The 25,351-nt window shown below is 35.0% G+C and overlaps 1 protein-coding gene across 3 annotated transcripts in view; it reads left to right on the forward strand.

The window, feature by feature from the left end:
• Positions 1–25,351, forward strand: part of PYGL (glycogen phosphorylase L) — a 127,038-nt gene that overhangs the window by 84,663 nt on the left and 17,024 nt on the right. For all 3 annotated transcript variants that reach the window (XM_044664748.1, XM_044664746.1, XM_044664747.1), the window contains 11 exons: positions 87–169; positions 4,453–4,596; positions 5,240–5,332; positions 6,203–6,349; positions 6,641–6,804; positions 7,240–7,354; positions 8,174–8,275; positions 8,387–8,534; positions 8,656–8,714; positions 8,806–8,947; positions 10,286–10,493. In XM_044664748.1, coding sequence (XP_044520683.1) covers positions 87–169; positions 4,453–4,596; positions 5,240–5,332; positions 6,203–6,349; positions 6,641–6,804; positions 7,240–7,354; positions 8,174–8,275; positions 8,387–8,534; positions 8,656–8,714; positions 8,806–8,947; positions 10,286–10,493 — 1,405 coding nt within the window. The remainder of the gene's footprint in view (positions 1–86; positions 170–4,452; positions 4,597–5,239; positions 5,333–6,202; positions 6,350–6,640; positions 6,805–7,239; positions 7,355–8,173; positions 8,276–8,386; positions 8,535–8,655; positions 8,715–8,805; positions 8,948–10,285; positions 10,494–25,351) is intronic.

Consider the following 25,351-nt stretch of genomic DNA (forward strand, 5'->3'; position numbering starts at 1 on the left):
CCCATAAATTACATAGTAAATACTGTATATAATCTCAGATAATTTGAAATGACAAAATATTTGGTTTTTCTAACCATTCTCTTTAGTTAATGTTGGTGACTATATTCAGGCAGTTCTGGACCGAAATCTTGCTGAAAACATCTCCCGTGTCCTTTATCCCAATGATAATGTAAGTAATTCTACTTTATTTTTAAATGGAAGCTGACCCTTTCAGAAAAGGCATTTCTTAGTACCCAATTCAATAGGCACATTATTCAGATAATAAAATGTTGAATTTGACCTCAGGAAATAAATACTTTTTTCTGTTGCATCTGGATTGGACATTTTTCTGATAGAAGCGAAGGATTCATCATATGCATGGAGCCAAATTTGATATTTAACATTCAATTTATCCTAAATAAATGAATTTAAAATGAAAATTTTTGTGGAAAATGAGGCAATTCCCTTTGACTGGGGAATGGCTGAACAAATTGTGGTATCTGTTGGTGATGGAATACTATTGTGCTAAAAGGAATAATGAATGGGAGGAATTCCATGTGAATTGGAATGACCTCCAGGAATTGATGCAGAGTGAAAGGAGCAGAACCAGGAGAACCTTATACACAGAGATGGATACACTGTGTCACAATCAAATATAATAGACTTCTCTACTAGCAGCAATGCAATAATCAAGGACAATGCTGAGGGACTTATGGGAAAGAATGCTATCCATATCCAGAGAAAGAACTGTGGGAGTAAATATATAGAAGAAAAACAACTGCTTGATCATATGGTTCGATGGGGATGTAATTGGGGATGTAGACTCTAAATGATCACCCTAGTGCAAATACTAATAATATGGAAATAAGTTTTGATCAATGACACATGTAAAACCCAGTGGAATTGCTCCCTGGCTATGGGAGGGAGGTGGGAGGAGGAAAGGGAAAAAACATGATTCATGTAACTATGCGAAAATATTTGCAATTAATTAATTAATTAATTAATTGGACTTTTTTAGAAAATTAAAAAATAAAATGAAATTTTAAAATTTTAATACTCTCTTTAAAAAAAACCCTGTTCTATCTTAGAATCAGTACTAAGTTTTGGTTTCAAGACAGAAAAATTGTAATGGGTAGGCAATTGGGGTTAAGTGACTTGCCCAGCGACACACTTTAAGAAGTTTCTAAGGCTGGATTTGCAACCAGGACCTCCTGTTTCTAAGCCTGCTTCTCAAACTACTAAAACACCTAGTTACCCCTTGAATATTCTTTGTAAAAGTTGAAGTTATTAGTGAGATAACACTTCCTTTCCAAATAGAAATTTTACTTATAGAGTCTAAAGACCTCTACTGGGATCCACATTTCAGTTTTCTTAGCCCTTTTAATCAACTAGCACAAGTAAGGTATACATCACCCAACTTGCAAGTATGTATTATACCATATGCCAAGCATTGTTGGAGGTACTTGGGAAGATACACTAGAAATAAATTCCTGCCCTGCTAAAAGTTATTATCTAATAGTGGATAAGACACAATAGCTTTGGCATAATATTACTTAGAACATTCAAAAACATTAAAGAACATTAGAAAATTAAAAAACAACATGATTTCTGAGATCTGAGAGGGGAAGAATTCCAATCAAGTAAACAAAGTAAGTTGCTGAAGTGTTTTTAATTGAATTTTAATAAATGAATGGAAATGTAAGAGCTGAAGGTGGAGAAGCGAAGAAGGAAGGAGTGAAAACAGATGGAAAAATCTGCTAGAAAGCTGAAGCTGGTGTCGTAATGTATGTAGGTGCTGATTAGGGTTTGAATTAAAAGAGTGGCAAATAAAGATGAGGGGAAAGTTGGGAGTGTTGTGGTAGAATTTAAATCAACAGAAAGTGGGAATGAGGGAGCAAGTATCAAAGAAAACACTAAAGTAATGAACAGCAAGAGACACAAATAATGAAGTCAGAAGGATAGGTTTAGAATAGTGATGGGCAACCTTTTGAGGTTGGTGTGTCAAAATTCACCAAAAAACCAAGAATAACTCAGGTGATATGTCACTTCAAGAAAAAACCATAATTTCATGATATTTATAGTTTAAATAATAAAAATTATAATTGTAATATATATTTAATAAACCAAAATGGGTAAATTAATATAGAATTGTCATCTATAGTACACAAAGTATCTACACTACACTACAGCAAATGTTTCATACTCGACATGTGGCCCCATACTTCTCTTTTTGCAGCCGCATGTCATCGAGAATGGCTACGCATGTCAGTGCTGACATGTGTCATAGGTTTGCCATCACCGGTTTAGAAGTTAAAAAAAATTTAGTTTGATTTTGGACATGATGAGTTTGAAGTTTCGTTTATTGTTGGGGCATCCAAATATAGATATCCCGTAGGCAGTAAGAAGTACAGGTTTGTAGCTGAAAAGAGAGGTGAGGATTAGAGATACAGATTTGTGAGTCACCTTTATTGAATTTATATTTAAACCCAGGAGAGTAAATAAAAGCCATCATAGAGTATGTTGAGAAGAAGTCCAAGGACAGATCTTTGGAAAATACCTGTAAGAATGAAGAATCTGTGAAAGGATCAAAGAAAGAACTACTAGAAAGATTCATAAGAATCAAGAGTATATGGTGGGGGGGCAGCTGGGTAGCTCAGTGGATTGAGAGCCAGGCCTAGAGACAGGAGGTCCTAGGTTCAAATCCAGCCTCAGACACTTCCCAGCTGTGTGACCCTGGGCAAGTCACTTGACCCCCATTGCCTACCCTTACCAATCTTCCACCTATAAGTCAATACACAGAAGTTAAGGGTTTAAAATTAAAAAAAAAAAAAAAAAAAAGAGTATATGGTGTCAGAGCAGCTAGGTGGCTCAGTGAATTGAAAGTCAAGTCTAGAGAGGAGGTCCTGGGTTCAAATTTGGTTTCAAACACTTCCCAGCTATGTTACCCTGGGCAAGTCACTTAACTTCCATTTCCTACACCTTACCACTCTTCTGACTCAGAACCAATATACTATATTGATTCTAAGACAGAAAGTAAGGGTTTGTTAAAAATAAAAAAGAGAGGGAGAGTATATGGTGTCTCTCAAGTCAGTACAGGAAAGAAAGGTGTTATGTTAGGGTCTAGAACAGTGATTCCCAAAGTGGGTGCCACTGCCCCCTGGTGGTTGCTGCAATGATCCAGGTGAGTGGTGATGGCCACAGGTTTTAACTTTTTTCATATTACATTCTGTTCTGAGTTCAATAAATAGTTTCATAATTTCAAAGTTCAATGTTTCTAATTTACACCTTTCTTTACAATATTTTACAAAAAAGGTAGAAACATTAATACATATATCTTTCCTATTAATTGCTATTAAAATTTTTTTAATTAATTCCAGGGGGCGCTAAGTAATATTTTTTCTGGAAAGGGGGCAGTAGGCCAAAAAAGTTTGGGAACCACTGGTCTAGAAGGTAATTGGTGAACTTAGAGAAAACAGTTTCTGTAGAGTGAGGAAAAAAATGAAAGCTGAAGTGCAAAGGAACTGAAGAGAGGGTGAAGTCTATGAACCTTTTCTCATATTAATGTTTTTGAATGCAAGCTAATGAAAATAGTTTTTAAGAGCTTTTACAGGCCCTAAATTATGAAACCTTGCTCCATGATGAAATATAAATTGTTTAATTTGTAAAGTCCTATACAAACTGGCCCTAGCCTACCAGCCTTCCTTTCTAGTCACATTAGGCATTACTTTCCCTCCTGTACTTCACTCATAACTTTCTGTGTCTATACCTTTCCATTCTCTAGCTTCATTGCTTCCTTGGATACACTACTTCCTTACCTTTGCCTCATAGAGTTGTCTTCTTCCTTTAAGATAAAGCTGAAAAACTATCATCAGTGATGATGGCATGAATCCTTTCTTGATCCTTCTATCTGATGATATCCTCCCCAAAAAACTTTTATATTTAGTTATTTTGTATATATTTACATTTATTAATTTTTATTTATGCTTTGTTTATTTATATATGTATATTATCTCTTCCATTAGAGTGAAAACTAATTGCAAATAGAAATCATTTCATTCTTTGTACTTGCTTCTTTAGTGCCAGGCATACTTTAGGTAATTAATAAATACCTGTGATTCATCAGTCTCCTCCCTGAAACCTTTGATGATCCCTTCCTCTACCCCACAGTGTGCATATACACATGTATATGCAGATACACACAAACACAGAAGTTATTATACTCTCTCAAATCAAATCTCTATATATTTTATCTGTGTAAACCCCCCTACTTTGGTAGAATATAACCATGAAAGTGGGTATTGCTTTATTTTTGTCTTTATATGTCTAGTACTAAATAGTGTTTTTCACACAGTACATATTTAATTAAGTCTAAATTAAAGATATCCATGAAAAAAGTTCTATTCCCTATTTTGGCAGACTCTTATCATTTCTTTTATTCTGGGAAATATTCCTAAATATGATATTTGGTTGTAGTTTTTTGAAGGAAAGGAACTGAGATTAAAGCAAGAGTACTTTGTTGTGGCTGCTACTTTACAAGATGTCATCCGACGCTTCAAAGCCTCCAAGTTTGGTACCAGTGATAATGTCCAGACAGTGTTTGATGCTTTGCCAGATCAGGTGAGGAATCTATCGATGTAGTCTCTGTCAGTGAAATAGCCAGAGATTTAAGGTCAACTTTCTTTTTCTAAGTGAAAGCTTTATGAAAGAATTCCTCAGGTAAGGCAAACCAGAAATAGACTATTTAAAGCATTATAGCAATAGCCCAAAGGCTCTCAATGTTTTCTATGGCATGGGTTATCCAGTGAGATTATGGACTCCTCAGAATGTCTTTAAGTCAATAATGTGAAAAACATAGGATTATAAAGGAAACCAATTATATTGAAATGTATGTATCAAAATAGTTTTTAAAAACAAATTCACAGACCCAGATTAAGAATCCATGCCAAAGTCTCTTATAGGAAAACTTTTTATAGAAAATCAAGAAATGAATATCCATACTCAGTTATTTGGTTTTCCAGTGTGCAGGGGAAGATATACATGTTTTGGGATGCATTTGTTTAGCATATAAACATGAAAAGTTTTTCAACCTAGAGAAACATTGATTTTTATTCAAGAAATTTCCATCCTTGTCCTTTCTCCCAAGTAAAAACAACTCTAGAAGGAGTTTTAATTATTTTTAAATGAGTATTTGATTGGATTCACTCTTCATTCAAGTAAAATACATGCTCTTCAGTCCTTAATTGGTGTGGTATCTCTGCAGGTTGCTATTCAGCTGAATGATACACACCCTGCCCTTGCTATCCCTGAGTTGATGAGGATTTTGGTGGACATTGAAAGATTACCCTGGCATAAGGTTGGTAAAATTATTGGATTCATTTTATATTATTTTGCTAATGACTTTAGAATATCTTTGATTGCAAGGTATTGCCAAAAGCACCATTACATATTTTTATTTATTAATTTCTTTAAACATTACTCTTACTTCCTAATAAATATCCCTCCCCTCACTAGAATTCTTCTTGTAACTAATTAATACAGCGAAGCAAAACAAATACATTTAAAATATCTGATAATATATGCTTCATACCATTCCTATATCCTTCTTTCCTGAGATAAGAGATGTTTCATTATACATTTTCTCCAGACTAACTTTCTAAGAAAATTTTTTGGTACCAATGACTTCCAATTTTAAAATGAATGGTGTCTTCCTGGATAGTAAAAATTGAACTTTTTTTCCTATTGTGCTTTATTAAAAATGTTAGCAAAACAAATTAAATTATTAAGAGGGTAAGTATGCATCCATATTGAAAAATATTTTTGTCACATTTCTTTCAGTAGTAAACAGAATACAAGATAGAATTTCTCATCTAAGAGTATGACAGATATTTAACTAATTCCAAGTGTTCTCATTGTTTGGGGAACTGATCTTGTTTTTAAAAAGCATATAACAAAATAAAAGGATGCATTACTCAAGTACTTCTCTAAAAATTTTCTGCAAAAAATGTAAAAAGAAATATAAATGGGAATACAGAATAGAGCAACTGAATATTGCCTTAATAGCTCTTGTCCAGAAAGGCATCCTTTTTCCTGGAAATGTTATTATAGAAATTAAATTTATCCAACTTGATGCAAGGAAAGATTTAGCTACCTATAACTAGGATCTGTGTTTGTTGAGGGAATCATTTTGACTAAGATGGTAAAGTTAACCTTCAATTTCCCTCAGGCCTGGAAAATTACCACAAAGACATTTGCATATACCAACCACACAGTCCTCCCTGAAGCATTAGAGCGGTGGCCAGTAGAACTTGTGGAGAAACTTCTCCCACGACATTTACAAATCATCTATGAGATCAATCAGAAACACTTAGATGTAAGTCTTTTTCAAGCATTCTTACTACTGCCTTTGCATATGAGTAAATTTGTCTTAGTTTCAAAAGGGGGGTTTTGACTTTTATAAAATGTGATATCAAACATTATTTAATAGTTGGAGTGTTTTTATTTAAACTGAAGAAATTTCTACATTTAACCAGAAATCTAGTTTATTTGTTCACCTTCTTTAAAAGATACTCATTTAAAAAGGAACTCTCACAGTATTAATTTTATATTGCTTAACAACAATTTTATTCAAAAATGACTAATCCTTCTTTCTTCGTGTTATTAGAGAATTGCAGCATTGTTCCCTAAAGATGAAGACCGTCTGAGAAGGATGTCTCTAATAGAAGAAGAAGGGGGAAAAAAGATAAATATGGCCCATCTTTGTATTGTGGGCTCTCATGCTGTGAATGGTGTGGCTAAGATTCATTCTGACATTGTGAAAACTAAAGTGTAAGCCTTAGCTATTTTGACCCCTGAATGAACACAAATAGATTAATTAACTTAGAACCTATTAACTTAACTACAGTCAGAATGGCTACAGCAAAAAATGTTTAAGATGTCAACCTTCTATACAAAGTTTCTATTGAAAAAATCTTGGCTATAATTCTCTTGGTCATTTTGAACTTACTTTTAGAAACTAAAGGGATCCTTTACTTAATCTAATGTGTCAATTCTATTCAGTCAAGAAGCTGTATAGTCAATTAGAATTGTATATTTTTAATTCTCCTTCATACTGACAATCAAAGGTGCTAATTATCCTTTTCCCATTTTTTACTTTGCTAGTTTACTGACTTCTTGGAATACCCAGAAATTACACTGAGGTTTTATTGACTATTTTTGAACCATATTTCAATGATCCAAACTCCATAACTTTTTGACCCTTAGATTCAACGACTTCAGTGAGATAGAACCAGACAAATTTCAGAATAAAACCAATGGGATAACTCCAAGGCGCTGGCTCTTGCTCTGTAACCCAGGGCTTGCAGAGTTAATTGCAGAGGTAACTACTGGAAATAGAGTACATTTCTGTGTGCAAATTAACATGTAGGAAATCCATGAACAAGTTCATCTGCTTAAAATAATATTTATGTAAACACTAATTAACATGAGATCATATCAATGTGTGTCATGTTTTCAGATTAGAACTTTAGAATTGTAGATACCTTAAAGATAATTTAATCCCAAATATTCAATTTATGGATATAGAAAATGAGGACCTAGAAAGTAACACAGGCAGCCATTGGCAGAACCTGAATAAAAACCAAAATTTGCTGATTTCTTATTCAGTTTCTTTCTACTATGGTTTTTGGAAATTTCTGATATTCTTTTTAGATACATCCTAGTCAGTGCTTTCTCTCAGTCTTCAGAGCTATAAAAGGGTCTAGAGGCCAGGAGAAAGGCTTTCTTTATTCTGAAGATTTCAATAAGGACAAAAACATAGAAGGAAAACAAAATCCCAACAGATGTTAGTTCCCCAAGAAAACATACTAATTCAACAAAATAGACTAAAGTATTATGATTACTAATCATGTTCCTTTCAACTATACATGTATAATCTCCAGGGGTCTAAATATAGTCAAATATTATTTTACAAATAAATTTGACAACCTTTTAAATGTTAAAAGAAACTATCCCTTTAATTCAGTATTTCATTATATAGTAAGTAAATTACCACTTATATATTTAGAATCTTTTCCATGTGAAATTAGTATCATTGATGTAATCTAATTAGGTACAATTCAGTACACATTTATGAAGCACCTGCTACATGCAAGTCACTGACAATACATTAATGTAACTTTTTTCTTTAAATTTGAAGAAAATTGGGGAAGACTATGTGAAAGACCTAAGCCAACTGACCAAGCTGCGCAGCTTTGTTCATGATGATATTTTTCTTTGTGAAGTGTCCAATGTGAAGCAGGTGAGATTTTTCAGCATGTCAGTGTTCACCTTCCTATTTTATGTTTGTATTAAAATGCTAAATACCAAATATGTTCAAAGCAGAGGAGCTCTTATATTTCTATTTCAATAGGAAAACAAGCTCAAGTTTTCTCAGTTCCTGGAGAAGGAATACAAAGTAAAGATCAATCTATCTTCTATGTTTGATGTGCAAGTTAAAAGGATCCATGAATATAAGCGACAACTCATGAATTGCCTTCACATCATTACAATGTATAATCGTGAGTTTGTCCTTTCACATTGAGTAGGGCCCTTCCATACTCTTGGGAGTTGAGGAAGCAACTGTGTTTTTAAACTTCTTCATCAACCCTTCCCCCTCTCCCTATTCTCAATTCTTTTTAGGCATTAAAAAAGACCCTAAGAAACTATTTGTGCCCAGAACAGTTATAATTGGAGGCAAAGTAAGTTTATCTCATTGGATGAATTTTGAAGCTCAAATCTTTTCCTGTCATTTAGTACATATTAAATGTTTGAGTTGTTTGTTTTCACAAGGCTGCTCCTGGATATCATATGGCTAAAATGATCATCAAGCTAATCACTTCTGTAGCTGATGTGGTGAACAATGACCCTGTTGTTGGAAGCAAATTGAAAGTCATCTTCTTAGAGAACTATAGAGTATCTCTGGCTGAAAAAGGTAGTATGATAACAATAGCTAACATTTCTGTACCATTATAAGTTTTAAAAGTTATTCTATGTATGTTTTTAAATTGATCACAGTCTTCTGAGGTGAGTGCTATCATTATCCCCATTTTACAGATAGAATAGAGACTTGGAGAGTTTCAAGTGATTTTCCCAAACTCACATAGCTATTAAGTGTCTGGGGTTGGATTTAAACCCAGGGCTTCTCAAAACCAAATCCTTGAATCCTAAAGTATTCATTGAGCATTTAATTTGTATAAGGAAAAGTAATTAACAATATATGGGTTATATGTTGGAGAGAAAGCAATACTGCTGTAATGAAAAATGCTAGACATATGGTGTTATACTTGGTGGCAGAACTCAAGGTTTATATATCTATTTGTCTGACAGTGAGACTGATGTTGATCAAAGTGAATATCATCATGCTGTACCTCAAAGTGTATTTCATTGTCAAAGAAAACTAGATACCTGGTGTACCTGGACTTTTGTTCTATTGAATTCTGGTCTTCTTTAAAAGACAATAAATATGCTGGGTTCTCAACCCTTAGTCTTGGAGCTCCCTGGCTACCAAACTTTCATGTTGTCATTGTTAAGTAAACCTAGGAGGAATTACTGTCATTTAGGAAGAAGGAAATATCAGGTTTCCAAGGCATGAGATTTGGATTTGTCTTAGACTGGCACTCTCCAAGAAGAGGCATCAACATGTGGAAGTAGGCAGATCTACTCAAAAGCTATACTTCATTTTTCCCAGCACTGGAACCCTTTTTCTTATTTATAAACTCATATACTTACAAAGCACTCTCCACGTGGAAATACCTGTTCTGAATGCATTGATTTCCCAAATATCAACAATATCAAGGAATCGTTTTTATAGCATCCTTGGGCCATTATAAGGACATTTGAAAATTGACATTCTGTGACCAACACAAGAAAACATCATCATTTCCCCAGTTATTACTAGTTACAAAAATCTACTATCCTAGAGGTTTAGTTTAAATTGTTCATAATATACAAATGTATTCTCTGAGCAGAGCATCAATTTGGTATTTTTGGTATGCAGAGAGTGTCTTTGGGCAGCACTCATGTGTGCAAAAATAGTTAGAAGGTAAGAATTGTGACCTCTAGTCTCAAATATGTATGGATGTTCTCTGTTTCATTATGAAAATTCCAGGTGTAAAGAAAGCTAGATCAAAATTCAGAATAAAAATACTAAATAAAAAGCTCTGAAAAAAGAGGCATATAATTTTTTTCATTTGCGTTGACTAGTTTTGTGAGGAAAGGAGCTAGAGAATCAGAGATCAAAATCATTAACTTGAATATAAATTGTTGGTAGTTATTCCAGCCACAGACTTGTCAGAACAGATTTCAACAGCAGGCACTGAAGCTTCAGGGACAGGCAATATGAAATTCATGCTGAACGGAGCTCTCACCATTGGCACCATGGATGGAGCAAATGTGGAAATGGCAGAGGAAGCTGGAGAAGAGAACCTGTTCATCTTTGGCTTGCGAGTAGATGATGTCACTGCCCTGAATAACAAAGGGTGAGGTTCTCTTGTATTTTGGCAATTCACAATCTGAAGAGTCTTGGAAGTCCAAAATTTCATACCATGGATTTCAAAAGACCTCTTTCAGCCAAATTATTTAATCCAGGGCAGTACATAAAGATAAAACGTGATATAAATTCATGTACATGGATTGATTTGTTATTTTATAACATTGACTTCTAAGCTGCATTTTGGTAAACATACTTCATAATATCCATCATATCTATAAAATTGAATGATACCATAGAGACCTGTATAGTCCAATCTCTTCATCTTGTAGATTAGTGAACAGACAAAGAGAGATTAATTAATTTACTCAAATTCACTTGGGAAGTAATAGAGCAGTTTCTTTAAGTCCAAAGTCGCTATTATTCCCACTATCTTCCTATATTGCTGATTCCCTGAAAGATCCCACCCATTATCTCAATTTGCTTTCAACTTGGTCTAAATCCAAACAACATGCCAGTTAATATTTTAAAATTCTATTTAAATCATCAGCATCCTCTCAAATTTTGAAAGCAGGCATTAGTAAGGGATTCTGGCCTCTAAAAAAGGTATGAAATTTTTCTTTTAATAAAATAGAAATTCATCTTTTAATAGAGAGGCAGGGAATTTTTGAATAAAAAAAATTTTTAGTAAAGAGATGGGGAGCTCTAGGTACTATTAAATAATTGTATTGATTGGATCTGATTAACTGATTTTCTTGTTATAAGGGAGAGTTCATTGAGTAGGTGGTGGTCTGGAGAGATATCTGGAAATGATTGTGATATGAAAATAATATTTTTTAAAAAGTAATAGTGGGACAGATTTGAAATGTTTATTTCTCCTCCCCTGCAGAAAACCTGATTTATAGTAGGTCTAAAATTGGTAAAAATAATAATGTGCTTCTGAATGTTTTAAGTATTTATTTTCATATACCAAGTTTTCTAGCCTTGCTACTATAATTTAATACTAAATTCTATGAATGTGATCACCTACCTATCTGTTTATTTTTAAATATTTTTTAAAAATCCTAGACTGAATTTAATGCAGCCTACTTGAAAATAATACCCTCTCATATTCCATTTATGACAGAGCACATGGTACTAAAGAATTTTCATAATCTGTTTTCACTAGTCTTTTTATATATAATAATTAAATCACATTTGAAAGGCTTTAGGAAATAACTAAATAGTCTTTGTAAACAAAATGTTATGAACATGAAATTATAATTTATAATAATAGTTAATTAGAAATTAATGGATTTCTGGTTTGGGGGCAAAGATAACAAAAGAGAAGCTCAAAAGCACCATGAGAATACTCTCCAAAAGCCATCTTAAAATAATGCCACAAAATGAATACAGGAGTGAAAGAACCAACAAGGAGACAGAGTGAAGCAAGTTTCAAGAAAAGAACAACATGAAAGGTAGGCAGAGAACATCTGGGACACTGGGATAAGAGGAGAACACAGCCAGCAGGAGGCTACAGCAAGGAGTAAGGAACAAGCCAAGAGCAAGCCCCCCACGCACACATCTACTGTGCCAGGTTCTGAAACTGAGCCCAAGCCAACATCCAGACCCAGAGACTGGGTCTGGACCAACAGGGATCCAACCCAATGCATACCCCTTAAAGTTCTAAGCAAACCTGCAGTGAGGTCTGATCTGTGGGGCTCGGAACAAGGCCAGGAATCCTAACCCAGGCTTGTGGTGAGGACATAAATCCCAGTTTAAGGCAGTCCAAACCAGAAGCTGGTCCACCTGATTTCTTGCCAATAGCCCCAAGGCAGGGAAGTTTTCTGTGTGCCATGTCCCTGACCTGATCAAGCCCAGAGTGGGACCAAAAACCTACACCCAAACTGAGGCTAGAATTTGAGCTATCAGAAGACTTGGGGTCTCAATAGGAGATGGCTCTCAGAACTCCCAACCCAGAGGCTATCATTCCATCTTGGAAGAACTGAAACTTGCAGAAATCCAGAAATAAGGCTAAGGGTAGCATCAAGAAAGGGCTAAAGCTTAAGAGACTGTCCTAACCTCCCCAAGAACAGAGACTACCTTTAAAAAAGCAGGGGAATGGGGGCAGCTGGGTAGCTCAGTGGAGTGAGAGTCAGGCCTAGAGACAGGAGGTCCTGGGTTCAAACCCGGCCTCAGCCACTTCCCAGCTGTGTGACCCTGGGCAAGTCACTTGACCCCCATTGCCCACCCTTACCAATCTTCCACCTATGAGACAATACACCGAAGTACAAGGGTTTAAAAAAAATGAAAAAAAAGCAGGGGAAATGAGCATACATAAAAAAAAACACATAATTATAAAGAATTTTTATGGATACAAAGAGCAAGGCACAGACACAGATGCAGACAGTGAAAGTAAAGCTAATGCACACAAAATCCAAAAGAAAAATATGAATTGGATTCAGATTGTGGATGAGGTCAAACAGGATTTCAAAAATCATTTAAGAGAAGCAGAGGAAAAATGGATAAGAGAAATGAAAGCAATGCAAGAATAAATGGACCAAATGAAAAAGGAGGGTCAAAAGCTGGCAAAAGAAAATCATTCCTTAAAAATTAGAATTGGGCAACTAGAAACTAATGACTTCATGAGACATCAAGAAACAATAAAATAAAATCAAAAGAATGAAAAAAATAGAAGAAAGCATGAAATATCACATTGAAAAAATAACTGACTTGGAAAAATAGATCCAGGAGAGACAATTTAAGAATTATTGGATTACCTGAAAGCCATGATAAAAAAAAAGGTTGGACATCATAATACATGAAATTATCAAAAAACAACAAACAAAAACCTGCATAGATAGTTATTGAACAAGATAATAAATTAGAGAATAAATAAACAAGAGAATTAAATAGAAATTGAAAGAATTCATAGATCACCTCCAGAAAGAAATCTTCAAATGACAACTTCCAGGAATATAATAGCTAAATTCAAGAGCACCCAAGCCAAGGAGAAAATACTGCAAACAGCTAGAAAGAAACAGTTCAGATACCAAGGAGATATAATCAGATACAATCAGAATCACACAGGACAAGGACATAAAATCAGATACAATCAGAACCACACAGGACTTAGCAGCCTCTACATTAAAGGCTGGGAAGGCATGGAATATGATATTCAAGAAGGTGAAAGATCTAGGTTTACCAGAGTTATCTATCCAGCAAAACTGAGTATATTCTGGGGGTGGGGGGATTGGTCATTCAATAAAACAGGAGATTTCCAAGCATTCCTGAGGAAAAGACCAGACCTAAAATGAAAATTTGAAGTCCAAACACAAGATCCAAGAGAAGCCTAAAAAAGTAAATAAGAAAGAGCAAATTTAAGGGACTCAATAAGGTCAAACTGTATATATTCCTACATGGAGAGAAGATATTTGTAAATCTTAAACATTATTCTCTGTAGTAGAACAGTTAGAAGATGTATACGTAGAGGGTGGTGAAATAAGCTGATTGGGATATTATTATATTGGGATATTATATTAGGATATTATAAAACCAAGGGGTGAAAAAGAGGATTTCACTGGAAGAAAAGGAAAGGAAAAGATGAAATGGGCTTAATTATACAATATAAAGAGGTGTGAAAAACTTATAGTGGAGGGGAGGATGAGGATGGTGACAGGCAAGTCTTAAACTTTATTTTCTTTGTAACTGGCTTGGAGAGGGAATAACAACTATACTCACTGGGATATAGAATCCTATCTTACCCTATAGAGAAGTAGGAGAGAAATAAGACAAGGGAAGTGGGGTGGTTATAGGAGGGAAGAGGAAGTGGGGTGGTGATAAAAAAAAACACTGTTTAGGAGGAACAGAGTAAAAGGAAAAAATAGTATCAAAATAAGATGAAGGGGAATACATAATTGGTAATCATAACTGAATGTGAGTGGGAACTCACCCATAAAAGGGAAGCAGATAGCAGAGTAGATTATAAACCAGAATCCTACTATATGTTGTTTACAAAAAACACATTTGAGGCAGGGTGACACACACAGAGTAAAGGTAAAGGGATAGGGCTGAATTTATTGTGTATCATCTAAAGTAAAAAAAAGTAGGAGTAGCAATCATGATCTCAGACAAATCTAAAGCAAAAATAGATTTGATTAGAAGAGATAAGGAAGGAAATTACATCTCCCTAAAAGATACTATAAATCATGAAGTAATATCAATAATAAACATATATGCACCAAATGGTATAGCCTCTAAATTTTTAAAGGAGAAGTTAAATGGACTTCAGGAAGAAATAGACAGTACAACTATATTAATGGGGGATCTCAACTTTCCCCTTTCAGATCTAGATAAATCAAACTAAAAAATAAACAAGAAAGGGGGCAGCTGGGTAGCTCAGTGGATTGAGAGTCAGGCCTAGAGATGAGAGGTCCTAGGTTCAAATCCAGCCTCAGACACTTCCCAGCTGTGTGACCCTGGGCAAGTCACTTGACCCCCATTGCCCACCCTTACCACTCTTCCACCTAGGAGCCAATACAAAGAAGTTAAGGGTTTAAAAAGCAAAAAATAAATAAAAAATAAATAAACAAGAAAGAAGTAAAGGAAGTGAATGAAATCTTAGAAAAGTTAGAACTAATAGATCTCTGGAGAGAATTGAATGGCAATAGGAAAGGAATATACCTTCTTTTTAACAGTACATGGCTTGTACATAAAAATTGACTATGTATTAGGGCATAAAAATTTCACGACCAAATATAGAATAGCAGAAATGATAAATGCATCCTTTTCATATCATAATGCAATAAAATTGTAATTCATAAAGCTCCAAGGAAAGATAAATCAAAAATTAGTTGGTCAAAGAACAAATTATAGAAACAATCAAAAACTTTATTAATGAGAATGACAATGAGGAGACAACATATCAAAATTTTTTGGACACAGCCAAAGCAGTACTTGGGGCAAATTTTATATCTCTATATATGTCTTATATATTTGTAATATAGGTATAATATCTAGAGATGTAATTATATCCTAAAAATCCTAAAAATTAAAGGAGAAATTAATAAAATTGAAAGTAAGAGAACTATTCTAGGAGTCACTTTTATGAAAAAAGAAAATAGAGTTTTGGTTAATTTGATTAAAAAAGGGAAGAAGAAAATCAAGTAATCAGTATCAAAAATTAAAAGGGTGAACTCGCCACCAATGAAAAGGAAAATAAAGCAATCATTAGGAGCTATTTTGTCCAATTTTGCTAATAAATCTGACAATCTAAGTGAAATGGATGAATATTTACAAAATTACAAATTATCCAGCTTAGCAAATGAGGAAATAGAATCCTTAAATAATCTGATATCAGAAAAAGAAATTGAACAAACCATCAATAAACTTCTTAAGAAAAAATCCCCTGGACCAGATGAATTTACAAGTGAATTCTATCAAACATTTAAGGAACAATTAATCCCAATACTACACAAACTATTTGGGAAAATAGGCAGAGAAGGAATCCTGTCAAGTTCTCTTAATGAAACTAATATGGTACTTAAGCCAGGAAGAACCAAAACATAGAAAGAAAATGATAGGCCAATTTCATTAATAAATATAGAGGCAAAATTTTTAAATAAGGTACTAGAAAGGGGAATATAGCAATAGTATCACAAGAATCATTCATTATGACCAGGCAAGATTTATACCAGGAATGCAGGACTGGTTTAATATTAAGGAAACTATCAGCATGATTGTCCATATTGTTATAAATAAAAGGGAACCAAAGGAGAATGTATAGATGTACAATGATATTGATGTATTCTCCTCAGCTGCAGACGATGGAGGAAAACCAACTCCAATCACCCTTGACAGTTACTGTAATTTTCCCTTTCTCTCTAACAGTTGCCCAGGGAGGACCCTCAAGAGGTTAGATAGATGGGTAACCTTTCCAGGTCCAATCTGTGGTCAGATAGACTAATATTGGGCTATTGATTTGCCTTGGATAACATTTGGCATCTGACTGCGTTTGACTCCCCTCCCAAGGGCCATGATATAAACCACTCAGGAAGGTACTTGTTGAACATTCTTTATCTATACTCAGGGAAAGGATAACAATGCAAGGATTGGGGATTGGAGACCCTACTGATCTATTATCTATAAGCTAGTTGACAATCAGGCCTGGAGGTTATTGATCAAGTGAAAGCTGGAGATTTACTCACTCCTACTATCTATCCAGACCTGGCCACAGCCAAGCCAGAGAATAGGGAAGCTATTGATGCAGCTGTATTGATGATCTTATTCTCTCAATTTTCTCACTACCAGTGTTGGTGATGCACTAGCTCTCACAGTCTCTCAGGAAATAGCTTCAGAGATATTCTAACCCTCTTCTTCATAGACCTCCCTTCCATCCTTCAACCACCCACTCAGATTTCCCAGTCCAGAGACTCCTGTCCAGAGACCTCCAGATAGACCTCCCTCAAAGTGTCTGTCAGGGGTATTTATACCCTGGGGCCAACCGATGTTTGTCCCTGGCTTACGGCACCTGGGGACATTCCGAGTCTTCCAACTGCCATCCCTGTCATTCAAAGTGGAATCCATCACTTCCCAGATTGTGAATATAACATAAATGCCGTTTTGTTTTTGGAAATTTCAACCTGCAAATTTCCTGATGATCTTCTTCATTAGTGACTTTCTACTCTATGTCTATCTAAACTTATGTGTTCCTATCCCACCAACTACCTTTCCCAAAATAATAAATCTTACCTTAGTTAATGTCTTATCAACCTTTGCTTGCCTAATGCTAATGACAAGGTTTGGGATAGATTTTCTGGGAAAGTATGGGATTTGAATACAATGTTTCCACAAGTCATAATATTTGAACATAACTATAACATGTAAGCATTATAAAAACATTTAAGAATAACTATCTTACTTCTTACTTCTTCTAAATCAATGCCATCTTGCAACAAACTATCTTAAGTTTCTAGCACTGAACTTTAGATAAACCTTCCTTATGCACAGCAAATTCTAACATTTTTCTCTGTTCCATAATCTATGGTTGGGAAGATTAGTGTGTATAAGTGATTTCTTTCAACTATTGTTAATGTATTAGTTTATTAGTTTCATTGCTAACTAACCTACACTATACAATGTCTGTCTGACATTTCTATTGACTGTCCTATTTGAACATTTATAACCATTTTACACTGTTCCTATGCTAGCTAGAATTGAATTTCCCTTTCACTATACTTTCCCTACAGGTTAGTAATCTATACATTATTTGTTAGTAACAATACATTACATATGTACAAGGTTTTCATGTGATGTTCCTATGAATTATGAGTAATTTCTGACTTTACAAGGAATCTGAGTTCTCTTGTTTATTATGGCCACTGTACTTTGTACTCAAACCTATTTACATCTATTTACACTATGTACATGTGATGTGACTTTACTGTGTCTCCTTTTTGGACTTATAACCTGACATTTGCTGTCTGGTTTATATTAACCTTCTTCTTTCAGAATCTCTCTGTCAATCAGCTTATATTCTGTTGCATGCATCCTAATGTGTGCATTTCCTTTGTGATTTGTGTCTGAATGTGAAAACCTTGCACTATTCAAATCTAATCCTGATCTGCTGATCTTCTCTCCTCGTGATTCTTCCGGTGATGTTGTCCAAGTCACATAGGTGTTGTCACAGTTCAGGTCCTTGAACAGTCTTTTTGTGCAACGTCTCTCATGTTGTCCTCGTGCTGGTCCTGATGTCCTGATGTTTCTGGAGTCTTTGGAATCTTCAGAATCTTATCTCTCTTCTCCTTTGCTGGATCTTGCCAGCTGTTGACTTGATTGAAGAATTCCCTGGATCAGGAACCAATGTGTGATTGTGTAGTGTTGTGTTATATTTTGTGTTGCCACAAAATTTTCTTCTTATGAGATTTTTGTGTTTGCACTTGTTTTGATGTTATTAATGTAATGTTCATTCTTCTTCACCACTGCTGAATTCTAATAGGCTTACTTACTAACTGTTGATCTTCATGTGTGAATGAGGTATTTGTGTAATCTAAATCAATGCTTTGAGTGTCTTGCTTCTGATGTTTATCTATGTCTTGGCTATCTATGTGATCTTGTGTTTCATTTATTTTTGTATCTGTGTTTTGGTCTCTTTCTGTTTGAGGCTTTATTTCTAAGTGTGATCTTTTGCTTTGAGGCTCTATTTCTATGTCAGATTCTGTTTCTTGTGGTTGAGGCTGAATTTTTGAATGAGGTCTTGACTTCACTGAGGACTTGATGTGCGTATAATGATACCATGCATCTTTTCCTTTGATTTTTACAGATGTAGGTGTAACTAAGATTATTTTATGTGGACCATACCATTTTGGTTCTAACACTGATCTTCTTGTAAAATTTCTGTATAAATTTTGTCTCCAGGCTTGTAATCATGTAGGCTAAAATCTAATGGAACTCTTTGTTGGATTAATGATAATTTCTGCAATTCTTTGCCGGAAGCCATCAAGGCTGTGAGGTTAGCATGGCTACTCACAAGCTCTGACAATTCAGCATGGCAGGTTGTCAGGAGGATGGAGATTCCACACTCAGTTTACCCTATATGATTCTTTTTGTTGTTTTACATTTTAACTATTTATTAGTAATATCTGCTTTTTCCCCTTTTTTATTTTTAATTTATACTCCAATTATGGTGAATTAGGGAAAGCTGTATTTTTGAACAATATTATAGGTGTTATAAAGTTGATGTTAGCTTCTTGTTCATTTTTTCACTTTACAGAGCTAAGCTGGCAAGTCACGCTTGATTGGTCACTGTACCTTTCTGAGTCTGTTCACATGAGGTTATTCTATTTGCTTGTTCTTACCCATAGTAATATTTTTTTTAAAACAAATTGCATGTTATTCTTTAGATCATGAATTTCTTTTCATACATTGCACATGCTTTTAAAATAATTTTATATCCTATTCAATTACAATGTTGTCCAAAACTGCTGTCCAAATTTCTATATTCATAATATACTATATTCTTAATGCATATATTATTTTTAAATTACCAGATTTTGAAACCCTAATTTTAATTATATTTTTACCTATTGCTTAATATGATGGTACATATCTTAGAGTAACAATTTTACCTGCTCCTATGTTTACCCAAAATTTTTGATCATATAAAATCTTCTCTTTATTATGTCACATCTTTTAATAAGTTGATATTAAATTCTTACATGCCTTATACTTATATTTAGCAACCTCAAATTCAGTCTGATAAGCATTTTTGGTAAGTCTGATCATTCAAATTTGTATTTCACACACTGCAAGTCCTAACAGATAACTTTTCAATATAAGTTTTGTGTATTCTTAAATTTAACTGAAATTCCATTTTTAACTGGTAGTCAATGAATTTACACTATACCATCAGTACCTATTCAATTCCTTAGCAAATATATATTCTAATGGGTAGAGAAAGGTCCATGAGTTTTAGGGAAAGGGGGCAATGTTTTTTAGCTTCTCTTAACTATTCCCTGCTGAACTGGGGCGCCTGGATGATTCACTCTCAGCATATAATTTTCTCATGGACCAGCCTCTGTCTAAAGGGGTCTAATTTTAAAATGTAAGTCAATTGTATTGTTCTAATAATCTTTAAGTTAAATTTTCACTAACATCAGTCTGATTAATGTTAGGTTGAATTCACAGTTGTTTAAAGAAGCTTTTTCACTCTTGGTTAAGCACTGAGCAAGACTGATGGTTTTTGGCTAGCTAGTAAAGTTAAGCTGCACTTCTATACTTCTGTACACAACTCAGAATCATTGCTATCTGTCTGAATAAGTTTTTCTTAGATTGCTTTTTAGAATCTTTTGTAATTTTTCATTAGATATATATCTCAATACTTAACCTGTTGTTAGAATTTTGGTGATGGGATCAAATTTATCCCTTTTTTCTGACTTTTGATTTCTATGTTCCCTTTCTCATGGCCAGTGAGAAATGGAAGGAGAAATGTTTGACAGATTAGTTTGTTTAACTCTTGCCTTAAGAGCAGAGAATAAGATTTCTTTTAACCAATTAAATTATCTCAGAGTTTAAGACATTCAGAAATTACAATGTTATTTTCTGAATTTCTCAAACGCCTCTGTCTGTCTTCCCCATTCTTCCGGAATGAATGAATAAGAGAGAGAGAGATTTATTTTTCCCAACATGTAACTTTCCCATTGTGATCACAGAGAAACACAACATAAAACTTAAGATTCAAATTGATCAGAGACACATAGACACAACATATAGACACACAGACTCATCAAGGACACATTTCCCAGGCATTTCACGCATACTCTAACAAATATAAAACATAAATTATATAAGCTAGATTCTTCTTTTCATCCTGGCAAAAGATCAATTGTTACTATACATATCTCTGTGACTAAAGAATTCTGTGAAAAAGAATGAGTCAGAAAAGGGTTAACTCTTAGCAAGGAGCTGGCTGACATATGATGAATTTTGTTTCTTAATTACCTTTTTTCATGCTTCAATGGGTATTCTAAAATAAATACACTTTCACTTCTGCACTTTTCTATGAAGGGGGACTCTGATACCTGTCTGAACTGGTTTTTCTAGCTGAAACAAAAAAGAGAGAGCATAGCCAGCTGCTTTTGAAAAAGGAGGGGGAAGTGGAGAGGAAAAATTTCTGGTCACTTTAAATTTGCCGTTTCTGAGAGATTGCCTTATCTATGAAGTAGTCTTAAATCTATCTTCCTAGAGAGAGAAAAATATCTGGAGGGAGGGGGGCCGCTGGGGGCCGCCTGAACCCAAAGGAGAAGGTCCCAGCCAGGATCACTATATCTCTGAATCATAATTAGCTGCTGTTTACTGTGCTTGATCATTTTAATAATTAGATTTCTTTCCTTTGATTCACTATGTTCCATAGGGTGCTGTATCTTGAAAGTTCTGACTTACCCACCCCTAACCCACACTCACTGGTGGGCGGCCTGCAGAATCCTTGGGTGGGATCTCCAATTGTCCATAGGGATGCGTTCTCAGCTTTTCTTTGAGGGTTTGGGGGTCTAGCCTCTCCAAGAGTCCCTGGATTTGGGCGCCACTCTGCTGGGGGGTTACCAGCAGTCCAGTTCCCCGTGTGGGTGGGACAATTGAGCGAAAATGGAGTGAGAAGAGCCAGAGACCGAATAGGTTTGCGGGATGATCTGAAGTGCCATCTGCTGATTTTAATTTTTATGCCCTCTTTTCTTTATGATCTCATACAGGTTTTTTTTCTTTCCATACATTCAAAATCACATATTAACTTTTGAAACATCACAAGATTGACATTTACCAATATCTTACTGTGGTTAAACAAAGAAGCAAGCTTGTCAAAAATTATTCATTACAGGGTGGCTTAGCTTGAACTTATTCTTTTCAGCCATGCATAAGGTATAAGTACATCAGTTCCTAGCTAAGCATAATATTTAATTATATTTTAAATAATTATATTATGTATATAGTTATGTTATACTATTCATTCCCATCATCAATCAAGGAGATAGTTATAGTAGTTGATTACATCCAATAAGATACAATAATATCAGTCTGGTCCAATGTTTTGTTCCCATGGTGTTTTTTCTGATATAGGATCACTAAGAATACAGTTCTGGTAGGGTGATTCTGTGCTAATTTGTCATTGCCTTAATTTCTTTGTGTTTCACTGTTTCTATGGTCTGTAGGAGTTTGGGAACAAACTCAGGCCAGGTATTTTCTTGCTGGGAACTTTAGAAACTTGCATTAACTCACTAATTGCTGGTTTTTTCCTAGGCTGATTCTAGTGGAAATTTCTATACTCTAGGGGTTTATTTTTGGAAAGTGGGTAGTCTTTGGCTGTGATTGTTCTTGCCATGAACCTGTATTGTTTTTCTGTGTCTCCTTTGAGCTGGATAAGGATATTGATTGTAATAATTTCAATGCAAGTAAATGTCACTGTAAAAAGAATCATATAGGGTAAACTGCATGTGGAATCTGCATCCTCCTGACAACCTGCCATGCTGGATTGTCAGAGCTTGTGAGTAGCCATGCTAACCTCACAGCCTCAATGGCTTCCGGCAATTCTTCTAGTCTTTCTTTCAGTAAGGTGACATACTCATAGATTTTGCACTCAATCCCTAGGTGAGATAGGTAATTAGTGCCTTGTGGTGCTTTCCCAACCCACGGTTGTTGTCTATATGATAGTTCAAATGGTGATAAATGTGTTTCACTATTGGGTCAACTTCTTAAATAGAAAAGCACCATGGGTAAGTTTTCTGGCCATTTGAGATGACTTTGTGTGCAAAGCTTCCAGATCATATTTTTGAGACTTTGATTAGTACATTCCATGGCTCCCAACAAATGAGGTCTGTAGATGGAACTCAAATGTCTCTTAATTCCTAGTACCTGGTAGACTTGCTTAAGAATAGAATTTGCAAAGTGACTACCAGAGTCAGATGAAATAACAGCAGGAATAGAGAACATTGCAATTATCTCTCTCAGTAGGATCTTTGCTACAAATGCTGTGTTATTCTGTCTGGCTGGGAATGCTTCTGGCCATTTGGTTAGTTTACCTACTATCACAAGTATGTACCTATAGTTTTGACATTTGACATAAGCACTCAAAAGGTGTGTAAGCCAATGGCTTTCTCCCATAAACCTTTGTCTTTATTATAGCTTGATTATATTGCAGGCACACTCTGCAATTTTCACAGACTCGTTTTGCTTCTGTTGTCACGCCCAACACGATCCAGCTCTTCTGAATTATATTGGTTATTGCTAACATTCCATAATGGCCTCTTCTATGAATTACTGCACAAGCTGTGTGGTGCAGTAATTTTGGTAAAAATGGTTTTCCAGAAATAGACATCCATACTCCATTTACTAGATTGGCTTCAAGATTTTCTTGCCAATATTTCACTTCTCTTTGTGAATAAGCTTCTTGCAATTGATCTTTATCTACTAAGGATAAGTGGAATATCGCTTTAGGTCCAAATCTAGCTGCAAACTTTGCACTGATGTCTGTCCTGTAACTGCCCGATTGTACTGGTCCAACAAGCTTTTGGTATGCTCAGCAGTGTATCACAGACAACTTTGATGGTAACTGTATGGCCTGCAATAATTCACTTATTAGTTTCCCATATGCTATTGCTTTCCTATTTGAATTTACGAACCCTTGGTTTCTCCAGATTTCCCCTGATGCATGGACAACACCAAATTTCGAGTCTGTAAAAATGTTCACAGCTTTACCTTCAGCAATCTGGAGTATACATCTTAATGCAATAATTTCTGCACCTTGAGCTCAAGTGCTGAAAACCATAGAGTTTCATTCTGGGTTGTAACTGCGACTCCTGAAAATCTTTGCCCATTATGTTGGTAACTCAAGCCATCACAGAAGAGTGTGAGGTCAGCTTGGACCATGGGAATATCTGACAGGTCCTCTCTGTTCTTTTGTACCATCTCTAGTGTGTCACTACAGCTATGAAGGCTATCCCCTTCTAATGGTAACTCAGGGATAAGAGTTGCTAGGTTAATGGTGTTGCATCTATGGAAAGTCAAGTTCTCGTTTATTAGTAAGATTGCTTGGTACTGGGAGAGACGTTATGATATGAAAGCTTTCAGATTTTCATTCCTCAGCATGATTTCAATTTGGTGTTAAATACAATCTCAGCTCCCCTCCCAGGACTAGCTTTGAACTTTTCCTAACCATTAGAGCTGCAGTAGCAATAATCTCTAAACAGGAAACCATTCCTTGCATAACTGGATTGAGATAACTGTAATAGGCTATAGGTCTTAGATTGCTACCTAAGTACTACATGAGCATTGCACAGGTAATTTCTTTATCCTCATGGATAAACAGATGAAATGATTTATTGTGGTTAGGAATGCCTAATGCAGAAGAAGATAAAATTGCTCTCTTTAACTTTTCTATGGCATTTTTGTGTTCCCTTGTTAACTTCAGTGGTTCTTTGATGTCTTTCCTGGATAACTCTGTTAGAGGTTTTGCTATGAGAGAAAAACTAGGTATCTACTGTCTACAGAAGGTAATCATGTCTATAATAGCTCTTAATTGCTTCTTGGTCTTAGGTAAGCTTAATTTCTGTATATCCTCTATTCTTCTCTTGGATATGCTTCTAGTACCATCTTGCAATATGAATCCCAAAAACTCGATCTTATCTCTAACCCACTGGATCTTATTTTTGGATATTTTACAACCTCTCCTATACAGTTCTATTAGGTGTATGTTATCTCTTTGACATATATCTCCTGTTGGTGACATTAGAAGGATGTCATCTACATAATGCACCAATTTGCTAGCAGTGAAAGAAATTGATTCAAGATCTTTTTGTAATATCTGGCAAAACAAGCTCCTGCTATTTATGAACCCTTGTGGGAGATGATTCCACAATAATATCTTGTCCTCCCATGTGAATGCAAATAATTTCTTTTTTCTTTTTTTTTTGAATCTTACAACTACCCTTTTATTTTCTTTTTTTTAACATTTATTAATATTTATTTTTTAGAAAAGTTAACATGGTTACATGATTTATGCTCTTACTTTCTCCCCCCGACATCCCCCCATGCCATGGCTGATATGCATTTCTACTGGTTTTAACATGTGTCATTGATCAAGACCTATTTCCAAATTGTTGATAGTTGCAATGGTGTGGTAGTTTCGAGTCTACATCCCCAATCATGTCCACATCAACCCATGTGTTCAAGTAGTTGCTTTTTTTCTGTATTTCCTCTCCTGGAGTTCTTCCCCTGAATGTGGGTTTTGTAGTTTTTTTTGTATAATTCCTGTGTTTGTTTTGGTAGATAGATCCCTAAGTATTTTATATTATCTAGGGTGATTTTAAATGGTGTTTCTCTTTCTACCTCTTGCTGTTGTGATGTGTTGGAAATATATAGAAATGCTGATGATTTATGTGCATT

The sequence above is a fragment of the Gracilinanus agilis genome, chromosome 2 (assembly GCF_016433145.1).
Source record: "Gracilinanus agilis isolate LMUSP501 chromosome 2, AgileGrace, whole genome shotgun sequence".
In the NCBI taxonomy this organism is placed as follows: domain Eukaryota; kingdom Metazoa; phylum Chordata; class Mammalia; order Didelphimorphia; family Didelphidae; genus Gracilinanus; species Gracilinanus agilis.